Source organism: Sus scrofa, chromosome 15 (genome assembly GCF_054392235.1).
Source record: "Sus scrofa isolate SSC_HxYL_T2T_F1_AM1 chromosome 15, Sscrofa_HxYL_maternal_Yorkshire_Landrace_v2.0, whole genome shotgun sequence".
NCBI classification, from domain to species: Eukaryota; Metazoa; Chordata; class Mammalia; order Artiodactyla; family Suidae; genus Sus; species Sus scrofa.
This window is the reverse complement of record NC_139397.1, coordinates 140,540,647-140,563,681: the sequence shown is the minus strand read 5'-3', so window position 1 is coordinate 140,563,681 and position 23,035 is coordinate 140,540,647. Positions and strand designations below refer to the sequence as shown.

At 36.1% G+C, this 23,035-nt stretch overlaps 1 protein-coding gene across 4 annotated transcripts in view; it reads left to right on the top strand.

Annotated features, from left to right (window-relative positions):
- CUL3 (cullin 3) overlaps window positions 1-23,035 on the top strand; it is a 94,823-nt gene that overhangs the window by 57,331 nt on the left and 14,457 nt on the right. For all 4 annotated transcript variants that reach the window (XM_085001313.1, XM_021075737.2, XM_021075736.2 and 1 more), the window contains 10 exons: window positions 3,008-3,168; window positions 4,670-4,784; window positions 6,602-6,830; window positions 9,787-9,932; window positions 10,917-11,093; window positions 12,408-12,578; window positions 13,083-13,190; window positions 17,343-17,467; window positions 18,340-18,436; window positions 20,645-20,779. In XM_085001313.1, the coding sequence (XP_084857439.1) occupies window positions 3,008-3,168; window positions 4,670-4,784; window positions 6,602-6,830; window positions 9,787-9,932; window positions 10,917-11,093; window positions 12,408-12,578; window positions 13,083-13,190; window positions 17,343-17,467; window positions 18,340-18,436; window positions 20,645-20,779 (1,464 nt within the window). The remainder of the gene's footprint in view (window positions 1-3,007; window positions 3,169-4,669; window positions 4,785-6,601; window positions 6,831-9,786; window positions 9,933-10,916; window positions 11,094-12,407; window positions 12,579-13,082; window positions 13,191-17,342; window positions 17,468-18,339; window positions 18,437-20,644; window positions 20,780-23,035) is intronic.

Genomic DNA, 23,035 nt, shown 5'->3' with positions numbered 1-23,035 from the left:
CTAACCTAATTCTTTGACATTTCTCTTAGCCTAAATTAAGAATATTTGGTTTCTTTTCTTTTCTTTTCTTTCTTTCCTTTTTTTTTTTTTTTTTGGCTTTTCAGGGCTGTGCATGTGGCAAATGGAAGTTCCTAGGATAGGGGTTGAATAGGAGCTGTAGCTGCTGGCCTACGCCATAGCCACAGCAACTCCGGATCCTTAACCCATTGAGCAGGGCCAGCAGTCAAACCCTCATCCTCACAGATACTAGTTGGGTTCATTTCCACTGAGCCACAACGGGAACTCTGAACATTTGGTTTCTTAAGAAAGAAGTTAGTATCTTAGTAGGCATATGATAAACTTGTTAATATCATGTATCATGTATCTATAATGTTATAAATCCCACTACAAGATGTGCTGGATGTCAACATGTTAATTGAAACTTAACAGTACCTGTGAGCGATACCAGTACTTTTCAAATTCTTGCTGTGAAACAGCCTGATACAAAGTTCTCTCAAAGCTATTCCACTGCTTTTCAGTATATCTTCTTTATTTTGCTCCTGTAAGTTGAGCTTTGCTTACAGAGAATCAGATGTGTTTGTTTTCAAGCCTGTTTATGTGAGTTGTACACCTTGTTATTACATAACTTCATGTTGTGTAAATAAAATAGTGTGAAAAACAGTACATTTTGTTCTTTGGCAAGCTAGATTGAATGTTTTGGAAAGACTTGACAAAGGCAAATCACGAAATATTGGGTGATTTGTAATTTAAAAGACTAGAGTAAATACTGTAAACAATCTAGAAGGCTTTTACATTTAGATTGCTTCACAGTTTGTCCTGGTCATGATCCGTCATAATGAAACAAAGGAGAAGTGCTGGACAATTTTTGATGCATGAAATGTTGAACTCTCATCACAGGACTCGAGTTCAAAGAAAAAAGTCTTTATCTCCATGAATGCTTATATGTTTTAAATTAAAGTATTTTAGGTGCAGAGGTGTGTATATGTGTGTGTTTGTATATGTTTTAACAGTTTTCCTCTTTAGCCACTTTAACCAACTAGTTGCCGATTTTGATGGCATTGGTTAAGAGTGATTCTGTTAATAGCACCTGTCTGTACCATAGAAATTTATATTCACAACTGTAAAAATCAGATGTGTAAATAATTTACGCAATAATTGGAATGATTATTTTCTTCTTCTTTTTTTTTTTTTTTTTTTTTTTTTTTGCTTTCCAGGGCTGCACTCATGGCACATGGAAGTTCCCAGGCTAGGGGTCAAATTAGAGCTGCACTTGCCAGCCTATGTGCCACAGCCACAGCAATGCGGGATCCAGGCTGCATCTGTAACCTACACCAGAGCTCACAGCCATGCCAGATCCTTAACCCACTGAGCGAGGCCAGGGATCGAACCCACATCGTCATGATTCGTAGTTGGGTTCGTTAACCACAGAGCCACAAAGGGAACTCCTTGGAGAGATTATTTTCATAATAAAAACTCTCACTGCTTTATAAATTATTAGACTCATAACAATTTTTATTGAATTCTTTTTGTTTTATGCTAAAAAATAAGGCAGAATCAAGATGGTGGGGTGGGGGGAAGTGTTAGGCCTGAAGGTCATGAGAGTCAAGAGTAACTTTAGTATATTTAAAACAGTTAGAGCCATTAAAAAGGAGGATAGATGCGTTTGGGGCAAAACTCAGAATTTAAGATTTTGAGGAAAGAAGTGTGAAGTTTAAGAATTTATTGGAGAAGTCATGAAAATTTTGAACTTAAAATAAAGTTGCTGTTGGGATTTGAAAAATTTGCTGCAGGATATAGAAAGCACCAGAGATGCTAATGGAAGCAGCTTTCCTTGTAGCCATTAGGTGTGTACCATTGTGTAAGATGAGTAAAAGAAGTTTGGAGGAATAATGTCTATGATGACAGTGCTACTCATGGAGAATTTAGTAAAAACTGGTCAGAAGTTTGATCAGTACCATTTTATGCTAATGTAGTAGAACTTGCTGTTCACCTTGTATCTTTTTTTGGTGTTACTTGTAGTTACAGTATTCCTTTAAAAGTTCGAGATCACATTTTACTGTGGGTTTTATTTGGTTTTGCATTACAAATGCCTTTAAGAGTCTAGTGAAAGCTATGGTCTATGTTCAAAGTACTTATGTGCAAACAAACATGCAATAATTTAAATTTTGGGGAAGTTCACAGACCCACCAAAGCCCGGAGAGATCTTGGTTAAGGATAGAAAGGAATTCTGGTACCAGTTCTTCTGTGAATTAAAAACAGTAGTTTTATTTCAATGTATTTTGGTGTAAATATAGATTTTAAAACGCTGCACAAAGTAGGACTTATAGTCAGTAATTCTCAATTATCTGTACTCTACAAAGTGGATTATCTGTGCTCTATAAAGTTATATGTTATGGGTATTGTAGGGATCACCAATGACAAACCTATCATCATGTTGGTGAGAACTTGAAAGTAAGATGACTCCCAGTAAATAACAGTAGCTGAGGATATTTTAATTACAGAATATGTAATGCTGCTCTATTATAAACATGAGAGACTTTTAAAATGTACAGGTTAGTAGCCAGCTTAGTTGCATGCATCTGTATTATATTCTGCTCTCAATTTTACTTAAAGAATATAATCTTCGAGTACAATATTTAAGAAAGTCAGAACCGTATTTGGGCATGGTATGGCGTTGGGGAGAAAGGAAGACTTGCCTGCCTCGCTGTCTGCCTTTCTCTTCTGCTTTAAGCTGACTTGCCTCTCCCTGGATGGGGTGCTTGCTTTTTTCCTCCCCTTTTGTTAGGGTAAGCAGGTGACCACCTGTAGCCGTTGTTTGCTTCAGTAACAATTGTAAATTTTAACGACTTACGTCATTTATATAACCTGGGAGGTGCTAGAAGATTCCATGTTGCTTGAAGTGTTTCTTACCTGAATAATTTTCTTTATTATTGTAACTCAAAGTGATTATTTTTATGTTCCTAAGAGTTGTACTCATATTTATATTATGATTTTGCTTTAACTGCAGGACCGTGTATATGTACAACAAAATAATGTGGAGAATGTCTACAATTTGGGATTAATTATTTTTCGAGATCAAGTTGTACGTTATGGGTGTATTAGGGATCACCTACGACAAACGCTATTGGACATGATTGCGAGAGAGCGGAAAGGAGAAGTTGTAGACCGGTATAATAATCTTCTTACTCTTTGGGTTTTGGTTTTTAGTGGTTATATCGTGAGAACTGATTCACTGTCATAATTTTATTAAAATAAACTAGGGAGTTCCTGTTGTGGCTTAGTGGGTTAAGAACCCTGACCTGGTCTCCGTGAGAATGTGCGTTTGTTCCCTGGCCCAACTCGGTGGGTTAAGGATCCAGTATTCCTGCAGGCTGTGGCATAAGTCACAGATGTAGGTTGGATCTGGTGTTGCTGTGGCCATGGTGTAGGCCAGCAGCTGCAACTCTGATTTGACCCTTAGCCCAGGAACTTCCATATGCCACAGATACAGCCTGGAGACAACAAACCAAAAAATAAAGTTTGTCCAGCACACTACGGAAATCTTCAAAAACCTTATATGACAATTAACAAAGTTAGATAGATTTTAACTTAAAAGTACACATTTATTTTTAGAAACCATTCTAAGCTTTTGCTTAATATACTTTCAAAAAACAAATCAGCCATCACTTTTTTTTTTTTGGTGATTCGATAGCATTTTTGTTTCTTTGAGTTCTTCCTTAAGGGCTTTTGGCTGGCATTTACTCTGAATATATTTGAAGGAAAACAGCATAGTCTAAAATGACTAAGAACGGTTGTACCCCTTGTGTTGTGATATTCTCCTCACCCCCTCCTAACATTGCTGCCTTGCCTTTTTGTGACTTTGCAACCAGATTGGCTTGAAATATGCAAGACTGCTTTCTCTGCTTCTTTGTATTCATAGCAGCTATTAGATGAAGATTTGTCCAGTTCTTTTTATTTCAGCTTTGGTACATGGTCAGGATTGCCCAAAAGCCATTTGGTACAAAAAAAATTATATTGCTTAGAGTAACTGTATATTGTACCCATATTAAGCACTATAACCTCTCTCTTCCCTACTTCTTTTTTTTTTTTTTTTTTTTTGTCTTTTGTCTTTTTAGGGCCACACCTGAGGCATATGGAGGTTCCCAGGCTACGGGGTCTAATCAGAGCTACAGCTGCCAGCCTACACCACAGCCACAGCAATGCCAGATCCGAGCCACATCTGCGACCTACACCACAGCTCACGGCAATGCCGGATCCTTAACCCACTGAGCAAGGCCAGGGATCGAACCTGCAACCTCATGGTTCCTAGTCAGATTTGTTTCTGCTGCACCACGATGGGAACTCCATCCTCCCTACTTCTTCATAAATAGCCTTTTTATTCTCTCTGTGTTTTTAAATACACAGAAATATTTAGACATTCTAAACTTCTTTTGCATAAAATTCTAAGTTAGCAGCATGAGAACTACTTGAGATAAATAGCTCTATAGTCAAAATATGCTTTCCAATGAAAATTACTCTAAATCTTTATATTATAAATTAACTGCTTATAGAAGATTGGTCACTTTGGTTAAAAAAAAGTTCGCAAAGTCTTTATAGCTACTACTGTTGCATTTTTTACATGAATTTTTAATATGTTTTTATTATCAAGTGATCTAACTTCTTTTGACAGAGGCGCAATAAGAAATGCTTGCCAGATGTTAATGATTTTAGGTCTCGAAGGACGATCAGTCTATGAAGAAGATTTTGAGGCTCCTTTTTTGGAAATGTCTGCAGAGTTTTTTCAGGTAATCAGTGAAGATATAAATAAATGCTCTTTTAAGATGTTCTTTAAATTATTGAATGTAGTTACTAGTTTGAACATTTTGACCTTTTTGTACTGAGCCCCTTTGGGGAAGAGGGTGCAACTTACTTCCTTTAGCACAGCTACCTCAACATTGCTCACATTCCAATGAAGAAACTTACTGAAAACAAAATGAAGAGTTTGGACTTATACATGTGGGTTTTTTTTTTTTTTTTTTTTTTTTTAAGTGTATGAAACATATAAACTTCGAAATAACCTTAAAATTGTATTATATTTATATGTTACTAATTATTTTATGTAAATTCACAGGCACTGCATTACCAACAAAGTCTCACTCTTCAGGCTTTTGATAATATAAGTTACTGGTAAACTAAATATAGATATATGCATGATCCCATAGTACACATATATGTCCTAAAAAGCTGTTGATTAGGAAATTATAGTTCAGCAAGTACAGTTGATCAAAATTTGCAACAGTATATATAACTTCAGACCAACTAAATTGCCAAAAGTGAAGCTAATACTAATTTGTAGTGAAATGATAATAATGGTGCCTGAGTACCATGACAAATGATAAGGCCGTTTTGATAATGAGGTCATGATAATCAGGCACTCTTCCTGAGAGCCTCAGCTGTCTTAGCCGTTTCTAATAGGAGCTTTGTGGTGTTGCTAAAGTAGACTTGGTTGAATACTAAAGTTTTACTTTAATAATAAACTTTAAAAAAAAAAATAACTGGAAGTTAAATCTCTCAGTAGGTGATTCATAAGCGCCATGGATGTATTTAAAAGTCAAACTCAGTAAATTTGGGTGTCATTTAACAATAAAGAAACAAAGAATGGACTCCCCTCCCCCTTTTTTTAATTGGTAAAAAGCTATTGGGAAGATTTTTGTGGTCTCTACTGGTGAGCCTGGACCATGTTTTATGAATTATTATTTTTATAATAACATAGCAACTAGTTCTAGATATTTATAACAACATTTTAGTATTTGCATTTGTTTTAATTTCTTTCATTTCAGTATAGAAATAACAGTAGAAGGTTAATTCCAAAATATGTTGCAGTGATGTATGTATACATGTGTGTATATATATATAAATGTAATTTTTAGTAGTGAGTGGAGTAATGATCTTACCAAGATTGGTGTGTTAATATCTCTTCTGAGAAACTTGATTATTTTCAACTACTTTTTATTAAGAGAATGGGAAGTGTTACTAAATATTGTACATTATATATATTAACACATCTTCTCATATAATTCTTAGATATATTTGTTACTTTTGCTCCCAGGTTAAAATCAATTGGATTAATATTTATAATTTACTGGAACTTCTGTAAGGCTGGTTTTAGCAGACAAGGTTAATAGTTATCTCTTTCTCAAACTTCATATATATTCCTTTGAGAGTGGGAGTGGGGTGGCAGCAGGACTTTAGTAACTAGCAGTATGCCAGCAAAACTGTATGATAAACATGATGAATCTTTAGGCATAATTTTACAATGAAACAAATAAAGAAGAATTTCCCACTCCCACTTGGGGTCATATGCTTCATTCTATACTTTTCACCTTCACTGGCATGTGCTTACTTTTCCCACTATTTGGAATACACTGACAAAGTTTGAAAAACGCTCCCTAAGGATAATGTATTAATTTAGTCTTATGTAAGTAATGCTATATGAATATAAACTGTTAATAGTACTTGGGATATCTAGTTTGTTCATGAGAAACACTGTAGAAACCCAGTTAAAAGCAGAAGCACATTTTGCTTCCACGATTTTTTTTTTAATTATGCTTCTTATTTGCAGATGGAAAGCCAGAAATTTTTAGCAGAAAACAGTGCTTCGGTATATATAAAGAAAGTAGAAGCTAGAATTAATGAAGAAATAGAACGGGTGATGCACTGCCTTGACAAATCAACTGAAGAGCCAATTGTAAAGGTGGTTGAGAGGGAACTCATTTCCAAGCACATGAAAACTATAGTAGAAATGGAGAATTCTGGACTAGTACACATGTTGAAAAATGGAAAGACAGAAGGTAAGTGTTAGCACTTGAAAAATAATTAAATCCTTACAGTTTTTACCAGGTTCTTGGTATTTTTGTTTCTTGTTGTAGATTATGAATGACAGTTTCCAAGACGTTGTGGTATGTATCATTTATCACTGTTGTTACTTTGATAGGTTACAGTAAAGATTTACACTCGTTAATAAAGATTTTAGATATTCCTAGTGGATTGAGTGGCTTTTTTAACTTTCATCGTAAGTCTCCTCACTTTGTGTTTTCTTTCTTCCTTTTATTTTTTTTTTTTTTGTCTATTTTTTGCCTTTTCTAGGGCTGCTTCCCTCAGCATTTGGGGGTTCCCAGGTTAGGGGTCCAACCAGAGCTGTAGCTTCTGGCCTACGCCACAGCCACAGCAACACGGGATCCGAGCCGTGTCTGCGACCTACACCACAGCTCTCAACAATGCAGAATCCTTAACCCACTGAGCAAGGCCAGGGATCGAACCTGCAACCTCATGGTTCCTAGTCAGGGTCGTTAACCACTGCGCCACGACGGGAACTCCACTTTGTGTATTTCTTAACCCAGAAGATAAGTGTAATATTATCGGTGAGGCCAATGAGCTCCTCACCTATTCCTATACTTTGTATTATGCTAGGGAGTTTAGACTCTTAATTCCCACAGCTCTCTGGTCCTTACCTGCATGGATATTTGTATTAAAGGCATTAAGGGAATTCCCTTCGTGGCGCAGTGGTTAACGAATCTGACTAGGAACCATGAGGTTGCAGGTTCGATCCCTGGCCTTGCTCATTGGGTTGAGGATCCGGCGTTGCCGTGAGCTGTGGTGTAGGTTGCAGACGCTGCTCAGATCCCGAGTTTCTGTGGCTCTGTCGTAGGCCGGTGGCTACGGTTCCGATTGGACCCCTAGCCTGGGAATCTCCATGTGCCGTGGGAGTGGCCCTAGAAAAAGCAAAAAGACGGGGGAAAAGAAAAAAGCATTAAGTGTACCTAACACATGGCAAGTGCTTAATATGTTCGTAAATGGAGGGGTAGCAGAATAGCCACTTGCCATAGTTCTCTGTTTTGTACTTAATGTTCCCCACAATTAGCTGCTTTCTGTGATTCCAAATTAAATTTTAAAATCCTGGCTCCAGTTTTTCTGGCTTTCCACTAGAAAATTGCAGAATATCTTAATTATGCTTGGCCCTGCTCTTGAGCAGTATGTCAGGAATACGTCAGAGGCACAACTTCACTATTATGAAGCCACATGTCTCATAAATCAGAAAGTGAAAAACAGGTTTTTCCCATCATGAATGGAGGACTAGTTGGATTGATTATTAAATTCAGAAAGCACTATGAAATTAAGCTAATAAGTTCAAATGGTATCATTTTATTGTTTATTAAGTATGCACAGAAATAATGGTATTTAATTTTTAAATGCCACGTATTTTTCATTTTCTCTTTTACATTCTCCACATCATACATTTATATACAGTGAATTACATACAGTGAAATTTTATTAATTTACATACAGTTAAATGTACAACATATAATTAAGCAAAATCATAACGACATAGAAACAAAGTAGACAAGTTGGGAACTCTTTTGCCAGAAGTATTTGATATGCCAAGTTTATTGTATGTCCATAAATTCCTGTGGCATTTATAATATTTGTTCTTAACATAGGAAACTAAATTGTGATTTGTACCAAACATGAGAAACCATAAGATTTGTAGTACGCAGATTATTTTGAACATATATTATTGAAAACATTTTTAAATAAAATATTCCTTTAAAAGTCACTGAAACAAATTCTGAAGCCCTTTTTGTAAAACTTGGATCCAAGTATTTTTAAAATACATGCAACTTTAGTTTTAGGATTTAAATTGCTCTTATAAATATAGACTAGCATAGGTAAATTATAGCTTGTCTGCCAAATCTGACCTACCACCAGTTTGGTTTAAAAAAAAAAAAATCAAAAGAGCAGTATTTCATTGCACATGAAAATTATATAAATTTTAGATTTCAGTGCCAGTAAACCAAGTTTTATTGGAGCACAGCCATGCCCATTCATTTATGTATTTGAGACTTCTTTCTGGCCACGATGGCAAAATTGGTTGCAGCAGAGACCGTAGGGATCACAAGTTTAAAATATATCATTGTAAAGTTTTGACACTATAGTCTCCCAGTAACTTCTTATTTCAAAGAAACACTAGACATACTGAAAAGCAGTATCTTAACACCACATTTTAATCTTGCAAAAAGTGGCCAGAGTCCAGAGTTTTCATTCTAAAACAATGTAGTGAGGTAAACCAAATTTTTAAAATACAGATATTGGCTTAGGTCATCACCTGGGAAATATTAGGGATTACTCTGAGGAAAACAGTAAAGAATAGGAATTTGTGCTATAAGTACACATGAATTTTACCATGATAGGTAATGAAATAAATCCTAGCGTATTTAATTTTGTTTGTTGTCATTTGAACTTATGAGATAGACATGCTGAAAATGTCTGTTTAAATTTCCTTATTACATTGACTACCAGTTACACCACAATTAAGGTTATCATTTTGATAGTTGTTTTGTAATATTAGTAGATTCTAGATTAGAATTGTATAGAATTATGTAGAAACTGAAAACTTCACAGTTTTCGTTTTTTTGTGATTTTGTTTATTACGCTGTTTGGACATCTTCTCTTCATGTAAACTAAAATTTGTTGCAGTGTTTTATTGATGCCTTTGAAATATATTTAAGCTTTATTTTTTATAAGTTGCAATAATAACCATTAACTAGATTTTTTTTTTTCTTTTTTTAAAATTCTGCCTAAGAGATTTTTTAGTAATTTTCTATGTGGTCAGCAAATGGTTGTAATGGAGAATTTTTTTGTTTGTTTTTAGAAATATCTTTTAAGCGTCACAGATCATCATGAACAGAGATGTGAATTTTTTTCTTAATCTTTAATATAGTCAAATTTATGTGTTTGCTCTGATTGCAGACCTTGCTTGCATGTACAAGTTATTTAGTCGCGTGCCAAATGGTTTGAAAACGATGTGTGAGTGTATGAGTTCCTATTTGAGGGAACAAGGTAAAGCCCTTGTTTCTGAAGAAGGAGAAGGAAAGAATCCCGTTGACTATATCCAGGTAAGTAAGTATAGAAGATGCTCTTGATCATAAAGTAGTTTTGGCAAATGTTTAAAAGGTCCCTTGTAAGAGCTATGTAGTACATAGTTCTGGCTTTATTGTTCCATGGCGAATTAACATGTGTAACTATCCTAAATGTTTTAGAATTTCGTAAAGCATGTACATTTAGGGAGCCAAATTCAGCTGATGTCTTTTCTTTTATTAGCTTGTCTGATGAAGACCTTTAAATAGTCTCAAGAATGAAAGTTCTTCTTTTTTGTATGCTTTTAGTGTTCTTCATGTACCTTAGTGTGTTAGAACAAAAATTAACTGTTTTAGTGAAGTACTTTTTGTTTCAGCATACTTTGTTTTCAACCAATTCTGTTTTTCATGTTTTAATATGAATAATCAGGTTTCTTTGTGTGTTTTTAAAACTAGTTTTGTTAGACTCGCCCATTCAGTCAAGGTAGTGGAAGGTGGGGAGAAACAGTGAGAAGGATCTTTGGTTCCTCTTTAAATGGAAGTTAGAATACTTCTCTTACCACTGACATTTTAAATACAGGCTTAGATGCAGGCTTGAAAATAACGATATAGAGGGAGTTCCTGTCATGGTGCAGTGGAAACGAATCCAGCTAGTATCCATGAGGATGTGGGTTTGATCCTGGCAAGTCGCTCAGTTGGTCAGGGATCTGGTGCTGCAGTGAGCTCGTGATGTAGATCGCACGTGCGGCTCGGATCCCGCGTAGCTGTGGCTGTGGTGTAGGCCAGCAACTGTAGCTCTGATTCGACCGCTAGCCTGTGAACTTCCATGTTCCTCGGGTGCAGCCCTAAAAAGCAGAGAGGGAGGGGGAAAAAATTAACAGTATAGAATCTGTAAGTTTAGCACTTAATGCACGTATTTATCAGCAGCAAAGTTGAAGATAAACTTCTAGTTACACGTGTAGTGTATTGTTTATAGAAAAAATATTATAATGTATCCTAAATTTCTTTATTTTTATTTGGAAGGGCTTATTGGATCTGAAGAGTAGGTTTGATCGCTTCCTCCAGGAATCGTTCAATAACGACCGGCTCTTTAAACAAACTATCGCGGGTGACTTTGAGTATTTTCTCAACCTCAACTCTAGGTCCCCTGAATACCTCTCATTATTTATTGATGATAAGCTGAAAAAGGGAGTCAAAGGGGTAAGTATTAATGCATTTGAAAATACATTAAATTGTATTTGTATATATATAAAATTAGGAAGTAAAATTGAAAACTTTGAAATACCGTAGCTATAAAATTAAACATAATTCTTTGCTATGCTTAAATATGCACTGTGATATTTGAAAGGATTGCTTCAAGTTTTTGAAATGCTCAAAGGTACTTTGACATTTCACTTAATGTGTAATTGGCATCAAAACCAACTACACAGCCATATCTGCAGAAGCTGAAGTTAGATATGCTAGAGATAATAAGGAACTAGAAAACAACTGTCCGTGGCACCTAGAATCTTGCTTGCCGTCATCTGGTTCTGGTGGTGTGTATCAGACAATCCTTGGGAGCCAAGAATCTGAAGGCGTAGACTAGAATAAGTATCAGGACATAGGCTGGAAACATGTACTGAAGCTCAGTCTCAAGCCTTTATAATATATCTAGGACCTTGAAAGCTAATTACAACACAGAAAATGAAAATAAGCAGATTGTGATCACTCATAAATTGATCTTTTTGATTCATCTTGGAATTTATGAAGCAAAAGGGAAGAGCAACACACAGCCACAGGTTTTATAGGTAGCTGTAACAAGCAAGAGAAAGCTCACAGAGATACTGAGTAGAAAAGACACATCTGAGTAGTCTACCATAATTTCTATTATTTTATTTTATTTTTATTACTTAATGAATTTTATTACATTTATAGGGTGTACAACAATCATCACAACCAGATTTTACAGCATGTCCATCCCAAACCCTCAGTGTATCCCCACATCCCCCATACCATAATTTTTAATATAAGCTTACTACAACTTGCCACAGTATCATCTCGCCCTTATTTTAAAAATTGGGGGCAAGAGGTCTTTTTACTTCTGGAATTATAACAAGTTATTTCCCTTATGTTTGCAAAATACAGATTTTGAATGAGCCTATATGAATTCATATATCTTGGCCGTATAAGTTTTTGCCAAGATGTTATATCAAGGCATTTTAAGATTCTTTTTGTGTGTGTTTAAAATGGCATTTCATCTCTTCTCAGTCATCCTTTAATGCATCCATGTATTACTTCCCGCCTCCATTTCAGTGTAGCCCACTGAGGAGTGCACTCCATTCCAGCCCTTGATAGATGCTGTGCTGGACAGAGTGTGAGAGTCAAGCTCTATGAAGTAGGAGGCACTTTCTCACACTAGGTCCCTCCTGACATACCTCACCCAGATATTTATGTTTATCAGTTAATGAACTATGATGCTGTTTTTGTAAACTAAAATTGTTTAATTGTTACATCGTCTTTTGATTGATTTTTCAGCTAACAGAACAAGAAGTAGAAACAATATTGGATAAGGCAATGGTCCTTTTTAGGTTTATGCAAGAAAAAGATGTATTTGAACGTTATTATAAACAACACTTGGCAAGGAGACTTCTCACAAATAAAAGTGTGTCTGATGACTCTGAAAAAAATATGATTTCTAAATTAAAGGTAAGGAATATGTAAGATGGACTGCGTGTACTTAGTGTTTATCATGTGATTGAATAATATGTGGCTGGGAAATATGTATTTGATTTAAAATCTCCAAGAAACAAAAAAAAAATGGATTTCACATTGCACAGCAGAAACGAATCCAGCTAGTAACCATGAGGTTGTGGCTTCGATCCCTGACTTCACTCAGTGGGCCTGGACGTGAGCTGTGGTGTGGGAGGCAGACGCAGCTCGGATCTGTGGTGTTGGCCGGTGGCTACAGCTCCAATTGGACCCCTCGCCTGGGAACCTCCATGTGCTGTGGGTGCGGCCCTAAAGAGACAAAAATACCAAAAAAAAAAAATCCTTGAATTATTCTTAACCACACTTAAGTTGGTACCCACAGACACAGCACAACTACTGAAAAGATGTAGAAATGATGGCAATAATGTGGAAGAGTTTCAGAAAGTACATTTTCTCATAGGAAAATCCATCGTTTATTTGTGTCTTTGTTTTTTTTCACAGACTGAATGTGGATGTCAATTCACATCAAAACTGGAAGGAATGTTTAGGGATATGAGCATCTCAAACACAACTATGGATGAGTTCAGGCAACATCTACAGGCAACTGGGGTAGGATTCTTCATTTGTTTCTACTTATTTATGGAAATACGTTTATGTAAAGTCTTTTATAATGGGCATTTTCATCCATGTATCAGGTAACTGAATCGCTGGTGTCATTTCTTTAAATGTCATCAGTGATAGTATATTCTATTGTCTATAAGTGCTTAAAAATTGCTTCCCTCATATAACCTTTTTTTCTAACAGTTAATCTTAAGATATTTTTTTTATTCCTCTAAAACTTAGTTTATCTCCCTACTTGAAGGCATGTGTTGAAAATTTAATAAATAGGGTGATTCTGCTGTTAGAACCATTACAGATTGTGGGGAAAATACCAGGCTTAGGCAAGCTTACTGAGTTTTAATATTCTTACTTTACTCCTACCCCAGGATCGTGCTGTCTTAGAATTGTTATCTGACCTTCCTGTACCTCAGTATTCTTATTCTCATCTGAAAAATCAGAATAAATGGGCCTCGTTGACTGGGGGTGAACTGAGTAAAAAAGGCTGATGCTAGTGTGATATAAATGTGGTTTTGTGTTGTGACTCCTAGAAGGCAGTTAGCTACAACTTATCTGGCTTTGAAGTCCAGTGGAGTTTTTGTGACAATTCAGTGGGTTTAATGAAGTTCAGAATTTGCCCTTTTCTCTTCTTTTTTTTTTTTTTTTTTTTTTAACTGTTTTTCAACTTAAGCTTAGAGAATGCTGTATTTTTTCTTTAGTTTTTTTCTCTGAAGTAACCATGTACGACGTCATAATTAGGACATCACAACCATTTAAAAAAAAAAACAAAAAACAAAACTGGGAGGTCTTTCTATTGATATTTAAATATAAAATCATTACTTGTACTGGTCCTGCACTCTCATCAGAAACAATATGTGAAAAAATAATTCTGTAGAAATGAACATTTATACATATTGAGGGCATTCAGTTTGTGCTCAGAGGGACTTCCGTTCCCTCTCTATTGTAAATAGTTGTATGATTTGCCTCACATGTTTACAGTGGAAAGGGCTGAGAACAGGAAAGATAATATGTCTGTGATAAATAGAAATTTAAATGGATGGGAACTGAATAACATGATTACCCTGGATGTTTTTCTTTTTTAGATTGTTTAGGGATTTGTACTTCATTCTGTCTAATGCATTGATGAAATCATATTTTCATATGATACATGGTTTTTTCTGTTTTTTCCTTCCACTAATGTCACATATTGAGGACTAGAGGGAGGTAACTTGGTCTGAATAAATGAATGGTCTGTCGAAACCATCCAAAGGAATGTTCCCTTACTATTTTTTGTGTCTATTTACCTTAGCTGTGATTGTTGAGAGCCTTTTAATAAGAAAATTGCCATCTTTACTCTTGACCACTCTATTGCACTCATTTTATTTTTAAAAGAGGGGATGATTGTTCAGCATGATAATCAGAGTCTGTTTGCTTTTGTTGTTATAAAATTTGTGGGTTTTCCATTCTCTCATTTTGATTGTTCAGCTATATCCTGTACTTTGTGGAATATTTATTTCATAATTTGTTAAGCCCATAAGTAGAGTACTTAATCAGGATACTCAAAGTTATATATCTGCTAATCCAGTTGCAGCTTCTGCTTTGTAAGGCCATTATTTGCATGCAGTTATGGCTATTTTGTACTTGCTTACATGAAGGATCTTAAGTTTTAAGTCTCCTAAGCATTAATCTTAATTTGAAAGATATTATGAAAAATAAGAACAAATGAGACAAATCTTGAGGCGTTCCCATTGTGGCTCAACGGTAATGAACCTGACTAGTATCCATGAGGACAAGGGTTCAGTCCCTGGCCCCACTCAATGGGTTAAGGATCTGCCATTGCCATGTTATGCAGTGTAGGTTGCAGATGTGGCTTGGCTTCCTTATTGCTGTAGTATTGGCGTAGGCCAGCAGCTTCAGCTGATTTGGCCCCTAGCCTGGGACCCATATGCCTGCAGGTGCAGCCCTTAAAAAAAAAATCTTGAGCCTTCTGAAATCTTTGAGCCCTTTTAAAAATCACCAATCCGAGGGAAGTTCTTTGTAACTTTGCCTGTTGAAATATACTAAGAGAGTGGCTCTTTTATTTCCTTTCAGAAGTTAAATAACAAGTTCATTCTTAAAATTCTCAATACTTGTGGTATATTTTATCTAAGCAATATATGTTTATTATGCTGAAGGAAATTTAAGTATTTGTCCTTTTTTTTCCTGTGCTTTACTTTGTTTTAAGGTGAATAGGGGCAGGAAAACCACCTTACTATCGTATTTCCATTTACTTATATCAGCAAATCATATCATATGTGAACAGATTTTTCTGGTACCTCTGTCTCTGTGTACTTGTTCCTGTCATGTGCTAACTTTGAATATAAGCCGAATGGCTTAAAAATACTACTAAGATAGCTAGAAAAAAAAGGTCCAAACCAGTTCCCAGAGGTTCGTTCTTTTTTTTTTTTTTTTTCCCAAAGGGCCTCACTAGCAGCATATGGAAGTTTGAAGGCCAGGGATTGAATCCAAGCTGCAGCTGTAGCAACACCGGATTCTTTACCCCACTGCACTGGGCGGAGGATCTAACCCACGCCTCCACAGTGACCCAAGCCACTGCAGTCAGGTTCTTAATCCACTGCACCACAAGAACGCCTTTCTTTTTCTAACTTAAACAACTCACTATTTTTTTGTGCCAAACCAGGCACTAGGTATACAGCAGAGACTAGACAAAAATCTCTGCCATGATGGAGCTTTACTTTCTAATCTGGAGACAGATGATAACAAGAGAAGTAATCCCATGGCACCTTAGCTGATGATAGGAAATACAGAGGAAATCTCTAATAGGGAAGAGTGGTCAGGAAGGCCTCCTTAAAAACTAACATTTTGGGGAGAGACTTGAAGATTAGGGAGCAAGATGTGTGGGGATATGGAGAAAGAGATAAAAGACTTTATTCCTGGGAGGATTGAAGGAAGTTGTGACCTCCTTCCCCATTTGAAAATGTTCAGTTCTCAGCTGTCCTCCATTCATCATCTAAGAGTCTACTTGATCATCTCTTTTGTCATCTATGTTTTCTAGTTTCAGTTTCTCTAAAATGGAGTAATCATTTAGCCACTTTTTATGAAGAAATCTGAGTGTGGAATACCACTCATTCTTCTCTTTTTAAAATTTATATTGCGAAATCATGCAGGTTAGATAAATCTAAAATAATGGTTGAGAATGAGCCATGAATATTAATAATAAAGTTAATGTTTCCCCTTAAGAATTTCTCCTTAAGAAAGTCTCTTTATTGTTTTCTAAAAAATATATTTTGTTTAAAAATAAAAAATATTTAACTGTGATGATAATGCTGTCATATATTTTGTAGAGGTAGTCAGCCTTTATACAGATGTTTATAGGTCCCCCACTGTGTAGAACTGGATCTTAGTTTCCTATGCAAAGGCTGTTTGAATATGAGCTATGTGTGAAAATATGAAAGTTAATGTTGAAATGTGAATGGGGATTTCCCGTCGTGGCGCAGTGGAAACGAATCCGACTATAGGAACCGTGAGGTTTCGGGTTTGATCCCTGGTGTGGCTCAGTGGGTGAAGGATCCGGCGTTGCCATGAGCTGTGGTGTAGGTCACAGACGCGGCTTGGATCTGGTGGTGTTGTGGCTCTGGCAAAGGCCGGCAGCAACAGCTCTGATTTGACCCCTAGCCTGGGAACCTCCATATGCCGTGGGTGCAGCCCTAAAAAGATTAAAAAAAAAAAAAAGTGAATGGGATGTTAGAAATATGTTGTTTCTGTGTTAAGATGATAAAAATATTTAAAAGCTGAGAAGGGTATTATCCCAAGATTTTCTCTAAAATTATGCTGACGTGGCCCTTTGACGGTTTTTTGTCTGAAGAAATCTTAACCAAAGCTTTGCACTTTTCAATGACACCAGTAAGACTTTATTCATATGCTAAGAACTTTGATTAGTATTGTAAGGTCAACATCTTAAGCAACAATTATAACTATTTGCCAGGATAGTTAATTTTCTAAAAGCATTGGATGGATTTAACTTTTAAGAAGGCGTGTTTTATTTGCTAGATACTGGACATGGAGATGAATACTTTGGTAACTCTAACACAGTACCTGTATGAACATGGAAGAGATAACATATCCCAGCTAATTGGGGGGAACATTTTCTTCTCTTTTACACAGGTATCTTTAGGTGGGGTTGATCTCACAGTCCGGGTGCTCACAACAGGATATTGGCCCACTCAGTCAGCCACACCAAAGTGCAACATCCCGCCAGCACCAAGACATGCTTTTGAGATATTCAGAAGGTAAATGTAGATCAAACTTTGTATTTTTAAGTAAGTGTTTAGAATTGAGGTAAGTTTGAGCATTAGTAGTGTCCCTGGTTAAAGATGAATATTCTCCATTTTTTTAATCTTTTTGGGGGGGCACAGAGTGTCTTTTTAGGGCCACACCTGTGGTATATGGAGGTTCCCAGGCTAGGGTCGAATTAGAGCTGTAGTAGCTGCTGGCCTCTGCCACAGCCACAGCTTCGTGGGATCTGAGCCACATCTGCAACCTACATCACAGCTCACAGCAATGTCGGATCCTTAACCCACTGAGCGAAGCCAGGGATCAAACTTGTGTCCTCATGGATGCTAGTCAGATTCGTTTCTGCTGAGCCACAACGGGAACTTCGGAATATTCTCCTTTTTTTATCTCATGTTCAAAAGGAGAAATTATCCTTAATGCTTCTAATATGTAAGGACGCACTGTGTAAACTCATCAGAGGAATATTAATGTCCTTTCTTCAGCAGTAGTGCATGGTTAGGAACATATTTTGTATTGCTGATGTTTGCCACTGAAGTGTGAATTGCTTGAGTTAGCTGTGGAGAAAGGTGATGTTATGAACATCATTGGTTGAGCAGCAGCAAGGGACAAACAAATGTACCAATAGAAGTTATTCAGTGTGCTGCCATTACCATTTACTATCTAGCTGAGTTTCTTGGGCCTATCCTTTTCTCCCCACCCCCTTAATTATGGTTCCTTTTCTGTTAAAAAATTGGAACTGAACTTGATTCCTAAGGTTTCCTTTAGCTTTTAAAGTCTCCCTTACATATATATTTATTAATGGTTGGTAGTTTATAATTTCGTGTTTATAAACCATGTGATCCCTAAAACCTGGTTTGATTTGCTGAAGGTTTTACTTAGCCAAACACAGTGGTCGACAGCTTACACTCCAGCATCATATGGGTTCTGCGGATCTCAATGCCACCTTTTATGGACCAGTTAAAAAGGTAAATATTAATAGTTTGAACATATTTTTATTAAGTAACTTAAAATTAGCCTGTAAAACTGATTTGTGTTTTGTTGATTGGATAAATTATTTCTTTCTCTTATTTCCCTACCTGTTTCAGGAAAGAGGGGGACTTTAGCTTTAATTTATTTACCTCTTTTCCTTCAATTGCTAACTTGATTTAGCAGTATGAAGACGATACCAGTAACCTTCCTTAAGGAATAAATAATATAATTACATGTATTATTTATAAGCTTAGTCTTAAGATAGTATTGCATAAAATAATAAAATGCAAGTTGATTTAAGGAAATAGAAGGCCATGAATGAGTCCCTTTTCAAAATTCTCAGTCTCCTATTATCCTTATTCCCAGTAAACCAAAAGTGAGAGGTTAACACTTGATTTGTGAGATAGATGAAATATTACTAAAGTGATTATTTAAAAATTAGCAATATACTAGTGAATCGCCTTCATTTTAAAACGTAATTACTGGAGTTCCTGCTGTGGCACAGTGGATTAAGAATCCAACTGCAGGAGTTCCTGTGTGACTCAGCAGTAACAAACCCAACTAGTATCCATGAGGATACGGGTTCAATTCCTGGCCCTGCTTGGTGGATTAAGGATCCAGCGTTGCCATGAGCTGTGATATAGGTAGCAGACATGGCTTGGATCTGGCGCTGTTGTGGTATAGGCTGGCAGCTGCAGCCCTGATTCAGCCCCTAGCCTGGGAACTTCCATATGCCGTGGGTACAGCTCTTAAAAAAAAAAAAAAAAAAAAAAATAAGGTATATTTTTAGTGTCCAAGAATCCGACTGCAGCAGTTCAGGACAATCCTCGGCCCAGTGCAGTGGGCCCACTGTTGCTGTGGCATAGGTCACAGCTGCAGCTTGGATTCACTTCCCATACAGGAACTTCCATATGCTAAGGGTGTAACCATGGAGAAAAGGTAATTACTTTCTTATATATAAAATCGTAAGGTTTAGGGTAATGATGTACTTTCGTATTGCTTGGTGTAAATCAGATCAGGGTCATTTACCTTAAAAGGGCAAAATAATAAAAAGCTTCTTTTTTTTTTTTTGCCTTTTCTTGAGCCTCTCCTGCGGCATATGGAGGTTCCCAGACTACGGGTCGAATTAGAGCTGTAGCCACCGGCCTACACCAGAGCCACACAGCAACGCAGGATCCGAGCCGCATCTGTGACCCACACCACAGCTCACAGCAACACCAGATCCTTAACCCACTGAGCAAAGCCAGGGATCGAATCCGCAACCTCATGGTTCCTAGCCGGATTCGTTAACCACTGTGCCACGACGGGAACTCCTGAAAAGCTTCTTAAGAAAACTTGAAAACACCTGTCATCTAGGTAGCAAATAATAATTTCATTCACTATTTTAATTAAAATCTTACAACTTTAATATAAGTTATTATAACACCAAAGCTTTTTAAAAATATTGTTAAAAATACCTGAATACAGATTCTAATTTTTATATTAAATTGAAATGGGAAACATTCCTTACATTTTATTTCTTTGAATAATATTTGACACTTTTATATATTTTAACTGAAAGTAGGAAGGTCAAGAATACTAAAGAATTCAGCTTTTAATTGGTGCTTGCTTATTTCTGTTATAAAGGAGAGATTTTTTTTCCCCTGAGTAATCATGTTATCTTTTGAAGTTTTGCAAACAGAGCAGTAGGTTTAAAAAACATAATTTATATGTTATATTGGGGACTTAAATTTCTACTTTGTACTTATAATCATAGAGCAGGAATAGGCTTTAGGATGGCAGAATTTTTTTTCTTCCTCTGTGCTATTTTGATCCCTTACCATGATGAGACCACGCATAAAGAAACCTAACCCTACTGCTTTTGGTAATGATATAATGGCAGTGATATCTTATAAGTCCATTATTATCCCATTATGTACTATTAACATAATTTTAGCTGTAAATATAAGGACTTACTGATTCATTACTTGCTCAAATACATTAAAATGTTCTTAATGGGATAGTCCTAAATAAAGACTTTGTGTATTTCTGTGTATGTATACTTTTTAAATAACATTTCTTTTTTATATAGTAATGAGTTAATGTCATTTTGGTGAAGGGGCAGGTGTTTGGACATTACAGAGCTTTCTTTCTCAAACCTACTGTTAAAGCCACCAGGAAGTAATTATATCTTTTTCTGTTTTTATATTTAAAAAATTAAACAGGAAGATGGCTCTGAAGTTGGTGTTGGAGGGGCACAAGTAACTGGCTCTAATACGCGGAAGCATATATTGCAAGTATCCACTTTCCAGATGACCATATTAATGCTCTTCAATAATAGAGAAAAATATACATTTGAGGTATGGGTTACTTATTTGAATTTTAACCTGCTATATTGTTTTTAATTCTCACTTGTTACTTGAATCTTGCTTGAGTAGCCTTTAGAGTTATTTTTTAGGAAAAGGAGGAGGATTTGAGTAGTAAGATTTCAGGTATCATTAGAGAAAAATACACACCATAAAATTGGGCTGTGGAACTATATGAATGTCATACACTTATTAGGTCACATTTTATTTGGCAGGGTTTTTTTGGTGGGCAGGAGGTGGGTTATCATTTTTAGGACCACACCCATGGCATTTGGAAGTTCCCAGGCCATGGGGCCAGCCCGCACCATAGCCACAGCAACGCCAGATCTGAGTCGCATCTGTGACCTATACTGCAGCTCACGGCACTTGAGCTGGATCCTTAACCTACTGAGTGATGCCAGGGATGGAACCCGCGTCCTCATGGATCCTGGTGGGGTTTGTTGCTATTGAGCCACAATAGGAACTGCTTACTTGGTTTTTTAAATCAACTTTATTGAAATACATATTTTGCATAATAAAAAATACCCCACGTGCACGATTTGATGAGTTTTAACAGATATGCACCTGTATAACAGACATTACGTGACTAAAAACAAGGTATAGAGTATTAACACCACTACTCCCTTGTTTTGTATCACTGCGAGTTAGTTTTGCCTTTCTAGAATTTTGTATAAATTTTATGTAAATGGAAGCACTTAGTATGTAATCACTTTTGTCCAGGTTCTTTTAGATTCACCCATGTTGAGTGCGTAGTTTCAATAATTAATCCTTTTTGTTGCTGAATGGTATTCTATTATACCTTTTATATATCCATTCACCTCTTCATAAGCATTTTGGGTTGTTATCAGGTTTTGACCGTTATGTTTAACTTTTTAAAAAATATGCTAAACGGCATCCTAAAGTGATTTTATATTTTACATTCCTGCCATAAGTGTAGGAGAGTTCTAGTTGCCCCAAATCCTCTCCAAAATTTAATAGTCATTCTTTTAAGTTTTAGCTGGTGTGTAAGTATATCTATATACATTTTTGGCTTTAATTTCTTTCCTTGACTGCTAATAATCATTTTTTTCATGTGTTCATATGCCACATACATGTCTCGTTTGGTGAGTTCTTTGTTCTGTATCAGGTTGTTTAGAAGTTCTTTATAAATTCTGGAGGCAAATCCTTTGTCAAATCTCTGTGCTGTGAATATTTTCTTATAGTCTATCAATGACCTTTTCATTTTCTTAATGTTATCTTTTGAAGAGCTTAATTAACTTTTTGATATTGACAAAGTCCAGTGGCTGCTTTTTTTTACTTTTATGGTTCATACTTTTGATATCCTATTTAAGAAATTATTTGCTATCCCAAGGTTGCAAAATTTTTCTTCTACGTTTTATTCTGATTTATAGTTTTAGCTTTTGCGTTTAGGTCTTATCTGTAATCACTTTCAGTTAAGTCTTTTGTATGGTTAGAGGTAAAGATTAAGAATTACTTTCTCCCCACACATAGGTATTCATTTGTCAAAAGGACTGTTCTTTTCCATTTGAATACCCCGAGGTATTGACCCCTTTATTTAAAAAAAGAAAAAAAAAAATCAGTTGAACATACAGATGCGGGTCTATTCTTTCATTCTCTGATCTGTTTCATTGACTTCTGTGTCTATCCTTATGCCAATTTTATACTACTTTGGTGGTGTTCACTTCACTTTTTATACTACTTGGGTGCTGTTACTTTACTTTGTATCCATCTTTTTTATGAGCAGGTGGGAATGGAAATGAAGATCATGTGGTTTTTTTGGGTTTTTTTTTGTTTTTTGTTTTTTTTTTTGCTAAGTTTAAATTAAAGAATGACTTTTAAAAAGCTTTAGAATTACTGCCATACTTATGCTTATTTAAAAGTCACTTTTCCGGTATAGGTGAACATAGGAAGAAATAAATTTAAGTTTGAAATGAAGAGGTAGATTCTAGGTCTGTTTCAGTACTCATCTTCATATTCTTTTTATATGGTGATAAATATAAAGAGATGACTATTTTTAGGTAATATACTTCAAGGAAATGCTTTGAAACCTACGTGTTTTAGGTCAGTGACTAAGTTGAAAGATTTTGCTCTTATAAAATTTCCAGATGAAGGGAGTTCCCGTCGTGGTGCAGTGGTTAATGAATCCGACTGGGGACCATGAGGTTGAGGGTTCAGTCCCTGGCCTTGCTCAGTGGGTTAAGGATCCGGCGTTGCCATGAGCTGTGGTGTAAGTTGCAGACGCAGCTCAGA